Here is an 18,378-nt window from a genome sequence, read left to right as displayed (position 1 = left end):
CTTAAAGGGGCCGCGGCCCGTCTCCCCTGCTGTCGGCGCACCGGTCGGCGGTGTGGGGCGGGGTGGGACTGCGGGGCTCTCGCCGCCTGTGGGGCCCGGCCGCGCTCGCCGGGGCGGCCTCCCCCGCGGGCCAGCGCTGCCCGGGTGCGGCCGCCGCCGCCTTCCGGAGCGCGGTGGCCGCCTGGCCGCCGCCGGCCGCTGCGGCGCGGGGAGAGGGCGGCCGGGCTCCCGGAGCCGCTCGGCTGCCCGCGGGGCCATGAGGCGGCCGCGCAGTGCGGCGGGGGCCGGCGGGGCTGCAGCATGAGCGGCTCCTGCCTGGGGCTGCGCAGGGCCTGCTTCCTACTGTCCCTCGGCGCCGCCGCCCTCCTGCTGCTGCTGCTGCCGCGGGGGCAGCCCCCCGCCGCGCCCCGCCGCCGCCCGCCGCGCCCCGCTGGGCCTAGCGGGCCGCCGCGGGCGGCCACCGGGGGCAGCAGCCTGCCCGGCACACGGGCGGGCTCCCGCGGGGGGCCGGGGACCGGCGGCCGCGGCGCGGGGCCTGGGCGGCAGCCCGCAACCTGCGCGGAGAGGCCGCCCGACGGCCCGGGAGAGCCTGGAGCTGAAGGACATCTTCATTGCCGTGAAGACCACGCGGAAGTACCACCGCAGCCGGCTGGACCTGCTGCTGCAAACCTGGATCTCCCGGGCCAGGGGGCAGGTGAGGCCTCGGCGGCAGGCCGGGGGCTGTGGACCTGGGTCTGGGCCTGCCTCCCAAGAAGCTCGCGGCTGCCTGAGCTAGTCAGTGGCCGGCAGGGCTCAGTGGCCCCAGCAGAAGGTTTGCTGGCTTTTGTGTCACTGGAAAATAGTATGTGGTACTGAAAGAGCCCCTGTGCTGATGCGTCTAAGCCAGTGTTTTGGTGCACGTAGTTTGGCAACTTTAGGTTTTTTTCCACAAAACACCATAGAACTCATTCCCTTGTTTGGGAATTTCAGTCTGTCCAAGCATGTTAACACAATTTTGTCCAGCAGCTGGGACAAGGCAGTGTTACCACATGGCACTTCCCACCGGCTTTTATTCTTTCCTTCTAGCTTGCTTGACAGCTTGGAGGACTCCTAGCCAGGGAGAAGAGTTGAAGCTGCAGGGGGAGGTACTCTGAGAAAGACAGTCGTTCCTGTCTGGAGATCGGTTGACTGTACCCTGAGATGAGGAGAGTAAAATCTTGGATGCTTTACTGAGTTGAGGCTCTCCTGGTTTGCAATACGAAACCTTATCAAATAAGGCAAGGGCTGAAGTTGCTGGGGTTCGGTCCACCACCAATCCCTACCCTACTCCCAGCAGCTACTGTGAAATAAACTAGCCAGACAGAACATTCAGAATTCTGACTGCAACTGAGCAAAGTCAAAATTAGTTTCTGAAATTCCTAAATGTGAACACACTGCTTTTGTCTCCCACAGACGTTTATATTCACAGACTGGGAGGATCAGGAGCTACGCCTGAAAGCAGGTAAGCTGTGTACCATAGGCACATACTGTCTCTTATAACTGAGGTTTGTTTCTGTTATGCTTTCCCTAGAAATCCTTATTTCGTGCTGTACAAGCAGTTAGGGAAGTTAAGGTGGAGGAAATGGAGAAAACTTCTCCTTTCACAGGAGAATATGCTGTTCCTATTACCGCCTGGACAAGATGCCTGGAACTTCCTGAATACAGGGTTCACCTACTTCCTTCTCATTAGTAAGCTTAAGTCTATCTGGTCCAAAGTTATATTAGGTGTTTCCTTTGCATACAGTCTCATGGCACTATTTATATACCCTGCACTCACACATTTGTATGTACTCTACAGTTTGCATGCCATATGCATAACCCATGAGCTCTGCCTGTCCTACAGTTTGCTCTTACATGTGTGCACCATATGCACTTCAGATGTACAGTATTAGTGCCAAATATGCACTTCTTTGTAGTCTTTTTTTTGGACTACACATGCTTCTCAAACCTGAAAGGGATGATCTTTGTATTTTTCTAGGGGATCATATGATCAACACCAACTGTTCTGCTGTCCATACCCGGCAAGCTCTCTGCTGCAAGATGTCTGTGGAATATGATAAATTCCTGGAATCTGGGCAAAAGTAGGTGAAACACGTTGTTCTGATTGACTTTGTTTCTTCCACTTCTGTGTTCACAGGAAACTTGAGTAACCTCCTCTGCTCCAGTAAGGGATGCAATATTAGCCAAAATGTGGTGACAAGCATGGGGAAGGGAGCACAGCATGAAGCAGAGTTGATAAATAAGCATCATCTGAGAGGTGGAAAGGATGATCACCTAAAGGGGACTGTTAATTTCAGCTTCTTTCCAAAATTAGGATCTGTGGGTGCTTTCAGCTTCCAAATTCTGTCATTCAGGACAATTGGGAAATACATTCTGCTCCAAGGCTGAAAGACTGAGGCTCAGCTGTAAACATGTAACTCATTTCTTTGTCACTGCTCTGCAGTAACTTTCTTAATTTTTGTTTGAAGATGGTTTTGCCATGTGGATGATGACAACTACGTCAACCCTCGGACTCTTCTGCATCTCTTATCTGCCTTCTCACACAGCCAGGATGTTTATGTGGGGCGACCGAGTCTGGACCATCCCATTGAAGCAGCTGACCATGTCCAAAGTGATGGATCAGTAAGCAAACTTTGCAGTTAGTCTGAGAGACATGCTGACCACCTAAGCTTTTAAAACCTTGAGAGTTCATAGGATTCCCCCTGAGAAACAAGTGATTTAATCTGCAGACAATGAACCTGGCACTGATCACTTTCAGAGACAGGGTGCTGGGTTAAATGAACCTTTGATCTACTTCATATGCATATGTACAACAGAATTTGTCTGTTTCTTGTCCTTTACTTACCTATGTTGGTGATCTCCCTCATGGTAAGGTGAGTAGGGCCTCCCCGCCTTGACTCTTCCTTTTCCTTTAGTGGTTTTGGTGGAAGTGTTCCTTGTTTTGGGCTTGGTTTGTTTTGAGAGTGGTATCACAGTGTCAGCATCTTGAACCAACCTCAGATGGGTGACGAAAGCTTTCTTGGTATATAAAGCATTTCCAGTACTGAGTGGTTACTAGGTTTTCAAGAAGTGGAAGCAAATATACCTCGGTCATGCTAAAGGAGAAGTTCTCACTAGGCTGCCTGTACTGACAGGCCTAAAGAGAAATCAGTCCACTGGCCAGAAAGTCAGTTACAAAGCGGTGTGTTAGGGAAGACTGCACAACAAAGTAGTCTTCTTGGTCCATTAGTTGCTTTGGCTCCATGTCCACCTTTGATTTCCACAGGAACACTGAGCTGGCTGTGACCTTTGGCTAGAATGACCAGGGGACAGATGGAATTGGGTAGGAGTAGGACTGTAGTGTTACGTTTCATGTGTGCTGCCTCAGTTGTGCTAATGTGATGGTTCACCTGGTGTCATTTCCAGGATAGAGTTTCATTTGGGAGAAAAGCTAGGTGGGCTTTCAGCAGCCTAAAGAAATAGGAGTTAATCTGTAATCTTGTTCTGACTCAAGTGCAGTATGTGATATCCAGTAGAACCTCAAGTTCCCTTCCCTACCCAGCCAAACGGAAAAAGCTGATTATCAGTAACTACTATGTGGTTTTTTTCTTGTTGCTCTTCAGAAGACAACCGTGAAATTCTGGTTTGCCACAGGTGGAGCAGGGTTCTGTATCAGCAGAGGTCTTGCCCTGAAGATGAGTCCCTGGGCCAGGTAAACACTTTTCCTAGCTAAACTCCACCAATATGTGTTTGGTAGGCTTTAAAGCATATTTCCTCTTGTCTCCTATGCTCTGTCTCACAGCCTGGGCAATTTCATCAGTACTGCAGAAAGAGTGCGTCTTCCTGATGACTGCACTATCGGCTACATCATTGAAGGGCTGCTGGAGGTAAAGCTGCTGCACAGCCCTTTATTCCATTCCCACCTGGAAAATCTGCAGAGACTACAAGGCGAGTCTGTGCTGCAGCAGGTAGGGCTAAGGCTCATGTTCAGTTCCTGAAATTACACGTCAGTCTGATCAGAAAGAGTACTCCCCTTAGACTTAGCGCTCTTCAGCAAAGAAGGATGTCTACAGAGTTGCTCAGAGCTGTGTCCTGTCCAGTTCCTTCATTTAGGTAAAAAGTGTACTTTCTGCTCTAGCCAGTTAGGCCCTATAGCTGTCCCCTCCTTTGGGGACACATTCTGCTACGTTAAGGTGGTGTTCCCCCATCTCCTTCTAAACTCTGACTTTCTATGAGTCCCTGTAGCAGCAAGTGTAGGAGGCGGTATTTAGTTTGCCTGCCATGCAGGAAAGTATTTCTATCTTTGCCCAGGAGTCTCAGTCTTAATTTGTGCTGTTCAAAGACTAGTTTCACAGCTATAGCAAGTACCCCTTCAATAACTAAGACACAGTTAAATGTTTGATCATTTTTAAGATTAACTTGTCTGAATCTCCAGAAACTTAATCAATGTTTCTTAGGAAAAATCAAGTAGTTTTTTAATTGCTGGGATACCTTTTTACTTACGGGCAGTAGATGGAGCCATAAGGCTATCCGGAAGCTTTGTCTGCACTTCTTGAAAAACAAGAGTGCGGTTTTGCCCCTACAAACTGTTTGGTTATATTTCCTGGCAATTCTATTAGGCAGCAGAATTGTACGCTTAGGGCCAAATTCCAGTGTGATGTAATCTCCTTCATGTCAGTGAATGTAACTGTAGGCTGAACACAGCCTTTCAGGGGTGATCATTGTGTCCCTGAGACTGTAACAGCTAACCCAAAATCTACAATTAGAAAGAACTTATATTTTCTTTTATATTTTCTTTTTTATTTTATCTTGTACCTGGCACCTGAAAATTTCTTAATACAGTGCTTGTGTGGAAGAATAACAGAGAGCTGGAGTTCCAGGGGTCTAAATTTTGTTGCCGGGTTTGTCACCTGGCAGTCCTTTGCATGCTGTCTAACATCCAAACGTTTCTGCTTTCTCTCTGTGCTAAGACCTACTCTTGCAGGCTTCGGGCAATGGCTGGTGGGGATGAATATATGTCATTTAGTGAAGGTACAGACATGTAAAGGCATTAATCCCTTTACAAAGCTTACAGTTGTAACTCATCTTGTCCTTCAGGGCAATGCAACTTTCAGCTCCTTCATTTACTCTCCCACATTGCCTTTAGTTGAGCAGCGGTCCATTTGATAGCTACTATTCAGTGCCAATACTGCTTATGTAAAAACTAACCACAGTTTTTCAGATGTGATCCACTGTTCAGATTAGACAGGGTCCTTGAAGTCTTTCTGCATACCTCATTAATAGTCCTGCTATCCCCGCTCTCTTTTCTGCACTAGTGTTACAATTTCTGAATATTTATTTGCTTTTACAGGTAACCTTGAGTTACGGGGACCCTGAGAACAAACACAATGTTGTGAGTGTGGGAGGAGTGTTTGGCCTTCAGCAAGATCCGACGCGGTGAGTGTCCACTTCCAAAACAAGATCTCCCTACCTTGTTCGTGTTTATCAACTGCAGAATGATCAAACCCACTAATGGGGATATTTTCTCATGTCACTGTGCCAGAGGCAGGTAGACCCACTCTCTCTGCTCCACTAGACTGCTGTACATCCAATGCCAGTATGTTCCTTGTATGGAGAATTCTAGTCTTAACTTTCTTTTTTTCTTCTTCATAGATTTAAATCTGTCCATTGTCTGCTCTATCCTGACACTATTTGGTGCCCTGCTAAGAAGATGTCCTAACTCTTGACTGGTTGTTGACGCCTGTATCTTACCTCATTTGTGTAAGACAGGAGTTGTTGTGGACTTCTGGGTTTGTGTTTTTTTTTTTTTTTTCCTTTTCTGGGAGACAACCAGAGGCATCTGCAAAGGAGGCAGACTCTAGTTACAAAAACAGAGGTGTGGTTTGTTCAGCTGCAGCCTGGGGCATTCCAAGAAGAATCTTTGTTCTTTTGTCCAGTGGCTCTTTGTATAATGACTGCAGTCATACGTGTGTAAGTCACTTTACGCTTTTGTCTGTCATGTGAATCTGTGCTTGGATACATCCTAGGCAAATGCAGTGCTGGGAATGACAGCATTCTTACTGCTGTTAGAGGCCATTGTCTTGAAGCTGGAGTGCTGTAGAAGATTGTAGTCCCCATGGTGACAAGAGAGGGGAAGTTTTCATTCACCTTTCTTGGGAACAGTATTACTTAAGAGCTTCTGTGGCCTGCCATATTAAAACCCCACCTGTGGGCCAGAATAGGGTCTGTTTGGAAACACCAGAAATCCTGGAATCACTAGGGTAAACGAGGCTGAAAGCCTTTGTCATGGGGAAACCCCTGTGTTAAGGGTAAGCTCATTCAGGACTGGGTAAGTTGCTTACAGTGTGCATTCTCTCCTGTAGTCCATGTGTACCTCCCATGGAGGTGTTTGTCAGACTTGGTGCTCTTACCAGCTGAATTGCAGTAGCTGTTGATTATAATGGTGGTCTGCCAGGTCCAAGACTGTTCCCTTGATATTTGATACTGAAGAAATATTTGCCAGACTAGATGGTAATCATTTCTCCTGCTTTGCCCACAGCAGGTAGTATGAGCCAGAGCATGCTCACTGGTCAATGAAATGTGCCCTGTGTCTGAAGTTGTGCTGTATCTTTTGCTGCCTGTGAGGCAGGAGGAATGCTAGATAGCTGTAATGCCCCAAGGAAGTTTTCAATGGTATAATTTGAGGACCTTTAATTGTATGATTGTGGTTACTCCACTTCAGCTTCTTCAGATAAACTTTTGATTACCTTAAGGACTAGATCAGTGGTTATTTTTACTCTACTTCTTCATGTTTCAGTAAATAGTTCATGCCATCAGTAAAATGCAGACTGCACACTCGCACAAAGGCAGAAGTTCAATGCTGTAGCAGTATCACCTGCTGCTGCTTTTTAAATAAGCTTAGTTTTGAAAGTGGAAGAAATGGGGCTCCATACACTTCCTTTCCTGTTAGCCCAAATTTCGGCCATATGCAATCCCTACCTGACATGAAGAACAGCATAAAAAAAATAACTTTGCAAAACCACTGTTTCACAAACTCTTCAGCAAATACTTGCTGGTTTAGTGCTAAAGTCTGAGACTGAATTAAGAGGAGAATAATAGAGTGACATTGCATAACCTGGAATGATGATTAATGGCTAGAATGTGGACCTAGAAAAAGTTTCAGATTTCTAAATAGCTGTGCTGAGCTGTACTGTGGACTTCAGCTAGTTGCTTAACTTCCTGCTGTTTGAAAAGTGGTGTAATGTAAGCAAATGCCTGCAGTGTATTCAAGTATGAAATTTAGCAGAGGTGTCAGCCTCCTGAAACACACTGTTCCCCGCACTCTATTTTTAACACAAACCTTTCAGCATTTACCTGGGTACACTGTTCTCTCTGCATGATTCTAGTTAATTCCAGTGAGAAGCAAACAAGCTGAGTGCTACTTACTGCAGTCCTGCAGCTCGTTCTTAAATTTCTCCTTTCCTTCTTGTCTACTGAAGTGGCTATGAGGTATGGGAATAAGAATGTGCAGGCAGTTGGATCTAAGTCCAGCTAGTACAGTGGCTGTTCTGTGACAAGTACACCTGTAACACAGACAGCCTGTTACAGAAAACAGGGGGACTTGTGGAACAGTGGGTTGTGGTATGTTCTACCTCTGTATTAGGTCTTCTGCTCACTAGAGCTGAGGCATCCTATGGTTTAATGATTTGTTAATTGCTCTGGAGATTCCTGGTATCTATATAAGTACTTTAAAAACAAAACAAGAACACTGGTTATGCTCTTGTTTTCAACCTCCTGTAGCAGAAAGCTGTGAAACTTCATGAGTTCTTGATGAGATTTTTGTCTTCGAACACTGATAGTGAGCTATCCTCTTGGAGCTTTTCTTCCCCTTTCACTAGTAGCAGCCCCTTGTAAGGTACCATAGACAGCATGGACTGGGCAGTGATTATGTGGCAAACTGCAGTTCAAAAAGGACACTGCTTTTTATGGATGGTAGCAAAACCAAGTAGTAGAAGTTTCACACTGTAGTCACTGGTCACCCAAACTAGGTGTGCCAAAGAGGCAGTATGCTCTGAGTTGGCAGGGCATTTACTAAACTGGAAAAGGACTACATTCTCCTGCATGGCAATAGGGAACCGTTCCATGTGTCCAAGCTTCTTTTTAAGGTTTCTTGTGTTGACAATGCAGTAGGCTGTGTGGATATATCAGGATGCAGCTTTTTAATCAAGCTACAGTCTCACACTTAAAGTGATTCTATAAAATAAATATTTAAATATGTCAAAAGCTGTGTTTTGTCATGTTATGGACCATAAACCCTCCTGTCAGGCTGTTGTGATGCCAAATGGCCAAAAACCACATGCGTTACATGACTTTACTGTTCAGGGAAACAAATATCGATGTGATGGATCATTGCAGATGATGACTTAAGAGTGAAGTAGAAGAACTGAAATAAGGAGTAAGTTAATTGTTGTTAACTTGTCTTAGCACTTCTGTTTCTGCACTTACTAAATGTGCCATAGGAGCTCTTAAATTTAGGAAAAGCAGTAGTGGGCTGGGCTGGGTAGCAGCACAGACAGGCCTGTTGGCGGGGGGCTGCCCTGGCCTTGTGCGGTGCGGTTACCGGTGGCCCCGGGCTCCCCCTGCCCCGCTCCGTCGAGCCTTCCAGCGCATGGCCGCTGTGGCTGGGGCGATGACAGGGCCGCGAGCAGGCGGGGCCGGCTGCCGATGTGCCAGGCACCGACGGAGCAGGGCGGCCGGCGGGCTCCAGCAGTCGCCATCAGGGCCTCCAGCAGCCGCCAGGGCCGGTATTGCCCCCCGCGGTGAACAGCCCGGTCGCCGTGGCCTCCCGCTTCGGCCCTTCGGTGAGACTCGGAGCCCGGAAAATTAACCTCTACGTGCCCGCCCCTGGCCGGGGAACCGGGGCGGCTTCTCGCCGCGACCCCCAGGGAGGCCCAAGCCCACTCCTCCCGGCAGGTGTCTCAGTCGAGGAGCAGCGCCCAGGCCCCGCCGCTCGGCCCGCCCCGCTCCCGGGCACCGCCCTGCCCGCAGCCCGCAGCATGGAGTCGCACCTCAGCTTCCGCGGCCGCCGGGCCCTGGTGACTGGGGCCGGCAAAGGTGGGCGGCCGGGGGGGACCGGGCCGGGCCGGGCCGGGGGGCCGGGGCTGACGCCGTCTTCCCGCAGGGATCGGGCGCGCCGTGGCCGTGGCTCTGAGCAAGGCCGGGGCCCGCGTCACCGCGCTGAGCCGCACCGCGGCGGACCTGGAGAGCCTCGTGCGAGAGGTACCGGCCGCCCCGGGCCCCCCCCGACCCCGAGGCGCCCGGCAGTGCCCTCCCCTGCCCCCCCGCCCCCCCCCACCCCCCCCCCCCCACCCCCCCCCACCCCCCCCCCCACCCACCCCCACACCCCCCCCCACCCCGGTAACCCTCAGCCGGGCCCCCTCCGGCGCCCCGCCCCACGGAGGCCGCCCTCCCCGCAGTTCCCCGGCATCGAGGCCCTCTGCCTGGACCTGGCCGACTGGGAGGCCACGGCGGCGGCGCTGAGCGCGGCGGGGCCCTTCGAGCTGCTGGTGAACAACGCGGCCGTGGCCGTGCTGCAGCCCTTCCTGGAGGTGACGCGGGCGGCCCTGCAGCGGTGAGTTCCCGGCCCGCGGAGAGGCGCGGGCTGCTGCGCCTTGGCAGAGCCGTGGCCGCCGAGCCCGCGGCAGAGCCTCCCAAAACCTGGTCTCCCAGGAGAGGAAAGGGAGCGGGCAGCGGCGCCCACCGTTCCACTCGCGGCCGTGTGCTGGTCTCTGCGCCCTGTTCACCCTGTCACCGCCCCAGGAGAGCGCGCCCAGCGCTGGCCATTGCGGTAACGGCATAACCAGAGCCTGCCCATCTGTGGGGCAGAGGTGAGGGGCACAGGCCACCCAGCCACCACAGCACAGAGGGGCTTTTTGCTGCTCCTCACACCGGGCTCCCCATCTGGCCCCGACTCGGTCTCTGCTAAGTTGAGAGACAGTTGTCAGTAAGACAAATCGGATATAGAGAAGACGAAGCCAGGTAAGGCAGTAAAATACTGTCACGGTGGGAAATTAAATTTGCTTACTGCAACAACATGATTTTTTTTTTTCTCTCAGAAGACCTGTAGTTCCAGTTCAGGGGGTAAACTTTAGGATACAGGATATGGTGAGTCTCCTTCCTCTGAGAAAGTGGGTCATGCTTTGACCCTACATCAAGAGTGGCTGTTGTGGGTCTATAATAAGGGATTCATTTGTGACTAGAACGTAAAATGTACAGATTCTACTAAGGCTGTTCCACAGAACTACCAGGTAAAAGCCTGACCAAGGAAGGATGATGTGGCAGAGGAAGAAAAGCTGCTTCTACCTATCTTACAGCTACTTTAAAACTGCATGAAAAGTTTGATTGACTGAAGAGTCACTGGCCAAGGCCCAGGGGTTACTTAATAGAGGAATTATGTTAGTCTGCTAAAGAACAGAGTCCTGCTAGAAATGTGATGATACACGAGTGCACCTGCAATTACCCCCTGCACACTAAACTAGCTTTTATTGCCAAAAGCATGCCTAGCCATTCCTGCTAGCCAGTTGGCTTGGCGTTTCTGTCCACATTCTAGAGTATCACCAGTGTTTCCAAGATAACAGCAGCACTTGTCCTCCGCTGCCTTCCAAAACAACTGCTCTCTGGCCTGGCCTCCAACCATCCGTAACTTTTAAATTTGATTTATTTGTAGGTCTTTTGATGTGAATTTTGGAGCTGTGCTTCACATTTCCCAGGTGAGGAAGAATTGTCATTGCAGTTGTTTTCTCGAGCACCAGTGACTACATTGTTCTGCACAGCAGAGATAAGTGTCTCTGTGGGGGCTAAAGGGACTGCAATCCAGAGTTAACCTGACAATTTGTATGTACGGCCCCTCCACTCTCTTGCTTTGACTCACTCTTCTAAGTGGGAGGCAGTGAGGACTTACCTCCTCTGGATGTTTTTGATCTTTTGGCTACCATAACACCCCAGCAAGATTCCTGCTGAATGAAATGATGATTTCTCCTATTAAGATTCTGGCATCCCTTTTTTGTTTGTTTGCTCCCCACCCTGCCCCCCACAGATTGTTGCTCGACAGATGATTGCACACGGGGTGCCAGGTGCTATCGTAAACGTCTCTAGCCAGGCATCTCAGCGTGCTCTGCAGGATCATGCTGTTTACTGTAAGTATGTGTAGCTTTAGCAGTGCTCCTCTTGTTTTCGACTAGCCAGAGACCCACAGCCACCAAAGCTGCCAGCTGCCAGTTCTGGGCAGTGAAATACTTCTGTGCATTCCAGATCAGGTGCTATGCACTTACATGCCTCCTGTTCTTCCCTTCTCTTGAAGGTTCCACAAAAAGTGCTTTGGATATGCTGAGCAAGGTAATGGCAATGGAACTGGGACCCCACAAGGTAGGATTCTTGCTGAGAGAGAGAAAAGCATGAAAGCTGAACCTCTTAGAGTGCATTTCCTCTCAGAGCAGTCTAGTTAGATTGTTTGTTGTTCTTGGTCCCAGATTAGGGTGAACACTGTGAACCCCACAGTGGTTATGACTGACATGGGGAGAATTAACTGGAGTGACCCTCAGAAATCTGCTGCCATGATTAATCGGATTCCACTGGGAAAGTTTGCAGGTCAGTGGTGTAAATTTGTTCCCAGCCTGGTCTCTTTCGTCATATCCAAGCCTTACCTCTAATTGCCATCACAGCCACAAATACCTTGCTGCTTTTGTGGGCAGTCACAGCTCTGCTGAATGGCTGTGACTGAATTCCCAAGGGATTTGTTGAGGACAGGGGAAGAAGTCAACCTCATCTGCCCCCTTCTACAGCCTTCTCATCTTAGGACAACTGAAATGCACTTACTGTACTGTTCATAAATATGACTGGGAGGGGACCATAGGTGCTTGCTGTGAACTAAGTATCATTTGATCACAACAAGGACTTTCTGACGTCTAGTTCCCAGCCACACTGTCCTGTGCACTGCATCAAGCGGAGTTTGGGGGCAGAGATTTTTCCCTGCTCCAATTACACATAGAGGTCAAAGGCATACCTTTTGGGATGCTTGTTTTTCTAGTATGATTTGAGGGGTGCATTAGATGTTCTCTGTGTTTGATTCCAGAGGTGGATGATGTGGTGAACAGCATTCTCTTCCTGCTGAGTGATAAGAGTGCTATGACAACTGGCAGCTCACTGATGGTTGATGGGGGATTTCTTGTCTCCTAAGATGACATCTGCATTTCACACCTGGCCTTGTCATACTAGCACTGCATAGATGTAAACTCAATAGAAAACACTGACACAGACCCAGTCCTGCTGGAGAAGAGGGACAGCAGGGCTGGAACCTTTATGAGAAGTGAGGCAGAAAATTACCTTTAGAAGGCTGCTATGTAATAAAGCTCACATACGCCGTCATGGAGAATGTTTATTGCACCAAATAAGGTTTTATCTCGTCACTCTACATGATGATTAGAAATTGGACCTGTCTTTCTTCCAACCCTGTTCCCCCCCCACAACCCTTCAGAAGCTCTCCCTATTCCATCCAAATCTATAGAGCCCACCTGCACTTTAAGTGGGAAGGGAAAGAAGAAGTTAGCAGACTCCTCATTGCTTCCTTTGCTGTCTTTAGTAGAAAAAAAACAAAACAGAGGCAACAACCACAGCCCTGCTCTGCAGAGACTGGATCTGGGGGGGAGGGGGGAGGCGCTGCTAAGGACTGATGCGGGGGAGCAGCACCACGCTGTCCTAGGGTTTGCACACACGAAAAGGCAAATACATCGATTGCACAGAGCTGTTTCACTCACAGAATTTGGCTAGTACTCAGTAAAGCACCTAATGATTAGTTCTTCAGCTTTGTATCTCACTTACTTCCACCCCTTCCAGGGCTGGTTATGATTTCTTTTAACAGTCTCAGGCACGTATCTGCTAGAGCACCAGTTTGTTTACTATTAGCCACAGTAGGCTGGGCAAGGAGACCCTACCAGTCTCCCACTGCTCTTGCCATTCAGCACCACTCATACTAGCTCCCACCCCACTCCCACAAGGATCTCCACCACCTGTTTCACCTGCAGGTTGAAACCAGGTGTTTCCAGGACAGAATGAATGTCTCAGCCCTTTCAGCTCTGAGTTCAGGAGAGCCAAAACAGCCTGTTGCCCAAAGGAGCTACCTTGCCTTCCCCATAGTACCTCCCCTGGGGGCTGCACAGCCCCCAGCTAGTCTCCTGCCCCCGCTGCCCCTTCACATCAACACTGACGTTAAATCAAAGAGACATTTAAAAAACACTGACTTCGTACATGATGAAGGGCCCTACACATCCCAGCCCCCTCCAGAAACACCCAGCTAATATGCAATCTGTCAGAGGACGACAACATGCTGAGCCAGCACCTAGGCCACAGCCCTCAAAACACAGTACACTTTTTGCCAGGCTTCTTCACAGGCGGTGGGCAGAGCACAGCCCGGATGGCTTCATCAAACACCGTCTTCAAGCCCCGCTGTGTCAGGGCAGAGCACTCGAGGTACTTTACCGACCCTAGGAGAAAGAGAGCTCCAGCTCAACCACTCTGGTACTACCAGGACATGCTGTCCCTCACCCACTCCAAAACAAAAAGCTCAATGCCATAGAGATCTGCCAGCACATGAGACTCACCAATCTCCCGAGCCATGGCCAAACCTTGAGGGTAGGTGATGGGGGCCAGTTTCTTATCACGTAACCTTTCAATGGTGTCCTTATCATCCCTTAAGTCCAGCTTGGTGCCAACCAGGATGATAGGTGTATTTGGGCAATGGTGTCGGACCTCAGGGTACCACTGAAACAGAGAGGTGTGGTAAGAAAAGTAGCTGTAGCAGTAGATGCAACCACGAGGATGCATTTACTATCAGGAACAAGGATTTTGCCACTGTCTGACATGGTGGCAACACCTAAACAGGAGGCTTCCACCTACAGTTCTGAGTATGCTCTGCAGAAGAGATCAGTGCAGATGTAATAATAAAGGCACTGAGACATGGAATCATGACAGCCAGTGCCAGCCAACTCTGCACACAGCACTTCCCTTAACTGCATTTTAGCTTCTAGGACATACCTTACCTCCTTTAAGATGCAGACTCAAAAAGGCAAAAACATAGGCCAAAGAAGCCATGAATGAAAAGTAGTCCCCTCTTAAAACCTGCAGACTATGACCCTCCTTTATCAAAACAGGACTGCTAGAAATTTTGGGCTGGTAGGTGTGGTGCTGGGTGGGGCAGGGGACTTCACTGGTTCCTCCCTTCCACTCTCATCCAGAAGGAGAATACTTTACCTTGGCTCTGACATTCTCAAAGGAGGCTGGACTCACAAGGGAGAAGCAGATCAAGAAAACATCCTGTGTGGAAAAAAAGAGGGTCAGCCGTGTAGAAGGAAACAGATAGACATAATGGAGGGAGGGTGGAGAGGGAGCCTTATAGAGGTCAACCTCTTCACACAAGCAAGGACTGTGGCTGTTAAATTCTTCCCCATTAACAGTGCTAAACCAGAGAAGGGAGGAACAGACTTTGAGCATATGACTTCATCTTCTTTTACAGTACTGGGGGCTCTGCATGTGAAGAGCCTGCAACCACAAATACCTTAACAGTGCTATAAGCTTCACCCCTGGTAGGGGGGCCACGTAAGAATTGCTACAGCCAAGGAAATGCTGCTAGTGCAGCCCAACAGCAAGCTGTGCTGCTGAGAGAATGGGAATATGGAACATGGCTCGGCTGCATGGCAGCCCCACACCATTCCTTTCACTTGAGTCTCCCTATGGCACACATACACGTTCAAACACTTGTTATGAAGCAGGGACTAGAACAGGACCATGTCTTAGGAGAAATCCAGCTGTGACACTTCTTAACCAGAATAATGGCTGCAGCTGCAGGAAGTTAAGACTTTCCTCAAAGCAAAGAAGCCTGGCTGTCCTTGGGAGCCTCCCTGTCTCCAAGAGGGAGCAGTTACAAGCCAGTCCAAGCCCAGCACTCACCGTCTGTGGATAGGAAAGAGGCCGCAGTCGGTCATAATCCTCTTGCCCTGCTGTATCCCAGAGGCCTAGGTTCACTGGCTTTCCATCTACCATGACATTGGCAGAATAGTTATCAAACCTGCCAAGGAAGAGTCCCTATCAGTGACAGCCTTGTTGTGACCCACACATCTCTTTATACAAAATCCAATGGAGTGGTGAATCAGGAGAGGACACTGCCACACAGCTCCGGTAGGAACAGTCTGCCCTGGTCACATACACAGCCATACCACTAGCATCCTTCTCCTCTGTGAAGTCCACAGTCTGATCTGGGACAGCCTTCTCCTCACCTATAAAACCAGCTTTTACACACACATACATAGAGCAAAAAGCAACTGAAGCTCAAGGCTGTTACTCACACAGTGGGGATGTATTCTCCAGGAAAGGCATTTGTGGTGTAACTGATCAGCAAGCAGGTCTTCCCTACAGCTCTGCAGAGGATAAGAGCGAAAGGTGTAAAGAAGGCTACAGCAGGAAACACTGAGGCAGTAAAACTCGTCCCCCCACCCAAAAAAGCGATTAGCTGAAAAGTTACCCCATGAGAAAATGAACCTGTAGCAGGCTGGAATCCTCCAGCTGTCAGGAACCAGGCCTGAACTCACAACGTGCACCCTGCCTGAGCACTTACCTGATCCTGCTCTCTCCCACTACCACCGCCCCCCTCCCCGCCTCAGCCTCAGCAAAACATCAGGCAAAATATAGCTGTTCCAGGAACCAAAAGAGAGAAAGTAAGTTAGGATTCTGTGCTGGGCTCAACACATCCATAGTAACTTAGCAAAATGGGTAAACAACGAGGTGAAAAAAACCGTAGTGACATGGAATTATTCAAGCTCCTTCAGACATGGGAATTCAACATCAATAAATACAAAGGTGGAAAAATAAGTATCCATGAACAAAAATGAACTTTCAAATGGACCACTGTCAGTCTGGAAAGTGATCAATGTAGATCGCTCAAAATACCAGCTCAGGGCTTTGCTGAAAGCAGGTGGGATTGGTCAGTGCAGTGTTGGCAGCCGGCAGGGGTTGGGCCTGCCTGGCAATGGTGTAAGCATATCAACTTTAGTTAGCCCTGTAGCATAAGGGAAAAGCTTAGTTATAAGAACAGAGGAGCATAAAAAAACTCTTTATCCCTGTGAAAGTTGCGAACTGCAGACAACCTTCCAGAGAAACAGATTGCAAGTGCCAGTGACAGGGCAAGCAGTTAGGTGCCTGAGGGAAGCTGTATAGCCACCAAAGATATGTACTCTCTACCAAGGCCTGTAACAGTGACATAAGGAAAGACTTCAGGAGTAAGCAAGAGGCCCCAGGGGACCCTGCAGTACTGCACCAGGCTGACTGATACAAAGCACAGCGAGAACCGCTATAGTAACCCACACAACTTTTCCCCTGGACCAGATCCTCTCTTTTGGAGAACAGGGAGGTTGTACAAGGAACCGCACGCTGACCAGACCGACTTTCCTCCTGATCAGCAATCCCCCTACCACCAAACACGGAAGTCACGCAATTCACAAAAAAGACACACATCTATGAAGCAGTGTTTCAGTATCGGAGTTCATTTAGCCTCTGCACTGTCAATTTGATCTTATAGCCAAAGACCGGACTGCAAACGTTCAGCCGAAGCCCATCTCCAACACGCTGCGCTCCCCGTCATTGCTCTCCCCTCCTCAGTATGGCTGTGCTGTTTTGGTGGGTGGCTCTTTCTCCCGCTCCCCTCTGTACCCCCACAGGCTAGCACCTGGAAGGCCTTGCTCCAAATGTGTACTTGAGGGGGTGGCAAGCATGGGAAGATGGAAAGACCAGTTGCTGCCTAAGACCGGTTCACATTCAGTTCTCTGAATCTCATCTCTGTGCTTGCTGTGGCAATCAGAAAAGCAAATAGGAATTGTGAGGAAAAATACACAGGATAAGCTAGAAGCTACGAAGCATCATAAATCTACTGCATGCCTGCATCTTGCATGCAGACGTGTTCCCAGAAAAAGGCACATAGGAAAAGCCTACAGACAGCAAACAGGATGACAAGAGGCACACGGTGCAACCAGAAACAGCATCGTGTGTCAACTCAGAGCACAAACAACAAAAGGAGATGTAAGAGAACCCTGCGAACGTCTAGGCTTTGAGGGAGGCTTTTGTAGAGGGCCACACTCGGATGACGAAAAATAGCGGGGCACGGGCACCCGAGGCAGCAAGGGGGCAGGCCGCGGCCTCCACGAAGCGGCGGCGGTTCCCAGAGTTTACCAACTTGAGGAGGGGGAGGGACGCGCCGGCCGCCGCCACAGCCCGCCAGGGCCCGGGCCGGCTCTCCTCTGCTAGGAGGCGCCGGCGCCAGCCGGGCCTCGCCTCGCCGCCCCGACAGCCGCCCGCCCCGGCTCCTCGCCCGCCGCCGGTGAGGGCTCGCAGCCCGGGCCCCCGCGGCGCCGCCGAGCGCCGCCCCCCCCGAGCCCCGCGACGCTCCGGGCCGGGCCGCGCCTCCCGCCGGCGGAGCTCGTCCCCCGGGCCGCGGGGCGGGGCCGCGCCGCGCCCTCCCTCGCGCCCTCCCTCCCCGCCGCACCGCTGGGCCCGGCCCGGCCCCGCTTTGTGTGGCCCGCGGAAGCCCGGGGCCGCCCTGCCGCCCCCCGCGGCCGCCGCGCGCGCACTCACCCGTCGCCCACCACCACACACTTGATCGCCTGCATCTGCCCGCGATGGCGGCGCCGCCGCGACTCCGCCGCAGTGACAGCCCGCGCGGGCGGGGCGGGGCCGAGCCAAGCCGAGCCCAGCCGAGCGCGGCCGAGCCCAGCCGAGTCCTGCGGCGGGGGCGGGGCCACCGTGGCGTCGGGCGGGGTCTGCCGCCGGCCCGGCTCCGCGCCCGCCCCCGGGGCCCGCCGCAGCCCCACGGCCGCGGCCGGCGGGGCCCCCCGCGAAGGGCGCTGGGAGGGAAAGGCGCAGCGCGAGTGTAGCACCGTCCTGCCCACCTCCCCGCTGCAGCCAGCCCCCCCCGGTCCTCCCGGCCCGGGCACCCCTCGGCCCGCTCCGGAGCCCCGGCCGCTGGGCGCGCTACGACGGCACCGCGGCGCTGCTCGGAAACTCGCACCCGCCAGGACGAGGCTTCGAAACCCGGCTGCACCTCACCTGCCCCGAGCTGCTGAGCAGCGAAGATACAGCAGCAAAACCCTGCACACGGGAGGCTTTTGGGTGCCGCCTCCTCTCCCGGTGCTCCGCCAGGGACAGCGACAACTCGTGTCGCCAGGAACAGGCTTTGCTTTTCCCTCCCCTGCTGCCCTGCACCCGCAGACCGCCGCGTTCAGCACCGGCTCCCTCCTCCCCGTGACTGCGCGCAGGTCCCTGGCTCTGTCGCCGCTCGGAGCCGCCACCTGCAGCCACACGCCG

At 51.5% G+C, this 18,378-nt stretch overlaps 3 protein-coding genes across 3 annotated transcripts; 2 read left to right on the top strand and 1 right to left on the bottom strand.

Annotated features, from left to right (window-relative positions):
• The first annotated feature begins 7 nt into the window (after window positions 1-7).
• Window positions 8-8,259, top strand: RFNG (RFNG O-fucosylpeptide 3-beta-N-acetylglucosaminyltransferase). Its single transcript, XM_040582297.1, is given in 9 exon segments — window positions 8-498; window positions 500-694; window positions 1,432-1,480; window positions 1,997-2,099; window positions 2,487-2,640; window positions 3,621-3,709; window positions 3,800-3,965; window positions 5,348-5,433; window positions 5,650-8,259. Coding segments are annotated over 9 exon segments (1,107 nt in total). The 5' UTR covers window positions 8-300; the 3' UTR covers window positions 5,717-8,259.
• A 391-nt stretch (window positions 8,260-8,650) lies between these two features.
• On the top strand, window positions 8,651-12,399 carry DCXR (dicarbonyl and L-xylulose reductase). Its single transcript, XM_040582298.1, has 9 exons — window positions 8,651-8,837; window positions 8,950-9,090; window positions 9,158-9,255; window positions 9,453-9,607; window positions 10,703-10,745; window positions 11,072-11,171; window positions 11,336-11,400; window positions 11,505-11,622; window positions 12,107-12,399. The coding sequence occupies exons 1-9, from the start codon at window positions 8,666-8,668 to the stop codon at window positions 12,208-12,210; spliced, it is 996 nt and encodes a 331-aa protein (XP_040438232.1). The 5' UTR covers window positions 8,651-8,665; the 3' UTR covers window positions 12,211-12,399.
• On the bottom strand, window positions 12,396-17,792 carry RAC3 (Rac family small GTPase 3). Its single transcript, XM_040582299.1, has 6 exons — window positions 17,650-17,792; window positions 15,372-15,443; window positions 14,977-15,094; window positions 14,281-14,343; window positions 13,632-13,791; window positions 12,396-13,514 (listed from the first exon to the last, which is right to left on the bottom strand). The coding sequence occupies exons 1-6, from the start codon at window positions 17,682-17,684 to the stop codon at window positions 13,384-13,386; spliced, it is 579 nt and encodes a 192-aa protein (XP_040438233.1). The 5' UTR covers window positions 17,685-17,792; the 3' UTR covers window positions 12,396-13,383.
• Window positions 17,793-18,378: the final 586 nt, after the last annotated feature.

The sequence above is a fragment of the Falco naumanni genome, chromosome 1 (genome assembly GCF_017639655.2).
Source record: "Falco naumanni isolate bFalNau1 chromosome 1, bFalNau1.pat, whole genome shotgun sequence".
NCBI lineage: Eukaryota > Metazoa > Chordata > Aves > Falconiformes > Falconidae > Falco > Falco naumanni.
The sequence above is the reverse complement of the archived record's forward strand: the minus strand, read 5'-3'. Positions and strand labels throughout refer to the sequence as shown.

What these genes read in the sequence shown, in the direction of transcription:
- RAC3 (XM_040582299.1), bottom strand. Translation starts at nt 17,684, where the DNA reads ATGCAGGCGATCAAGTGTGTGGTGGTGGGCGACGG. An exon ending in TGTGTGGTGGTGGGCGACGG is followed by an intron (nt 15,444 to 17,649) that starts GTGAGTGCGCGC and finishes TATCCTCTGCAG; the next exon opens with AGCTGTAGGGAAGACCTGCT. An exon ending in CTCTTTCCTATCCACAGACG is followed by an intron (nt 14,344 to 14,976) that starts GTGAGTGCTGGG and finishes TTTTCCACACAG; the next exon opens with GATGTTTTCTTGATCTGCTT.
- DCXR (XM_040582298.1), top strand. Translation starts at nt 8,666, where the DNA reads ATGACAGGGCCGCGAGCAGGCGGGGCCGGCTGCCGATGTGCCAGGCAC. An exon ending in GGTGACTGGGGCCGGCAAAG is followed by an intron (nt 9,091 to 9,157) that starts GTGGGCGGCCGG and finishes GTCTTCCCGCAG; the next exon opens with GGATCGGGCGCGCCGTGGCC. An exon ending in TGGAGAGCCTCGTGCGAGAG is followed by an intron (nt 9,256 to 9,452) that starts GTACCGGCCGCC and finishes CCCTCCCCGCAG; the next exon opens with TTCCCCGGCATCGAGGCCCT.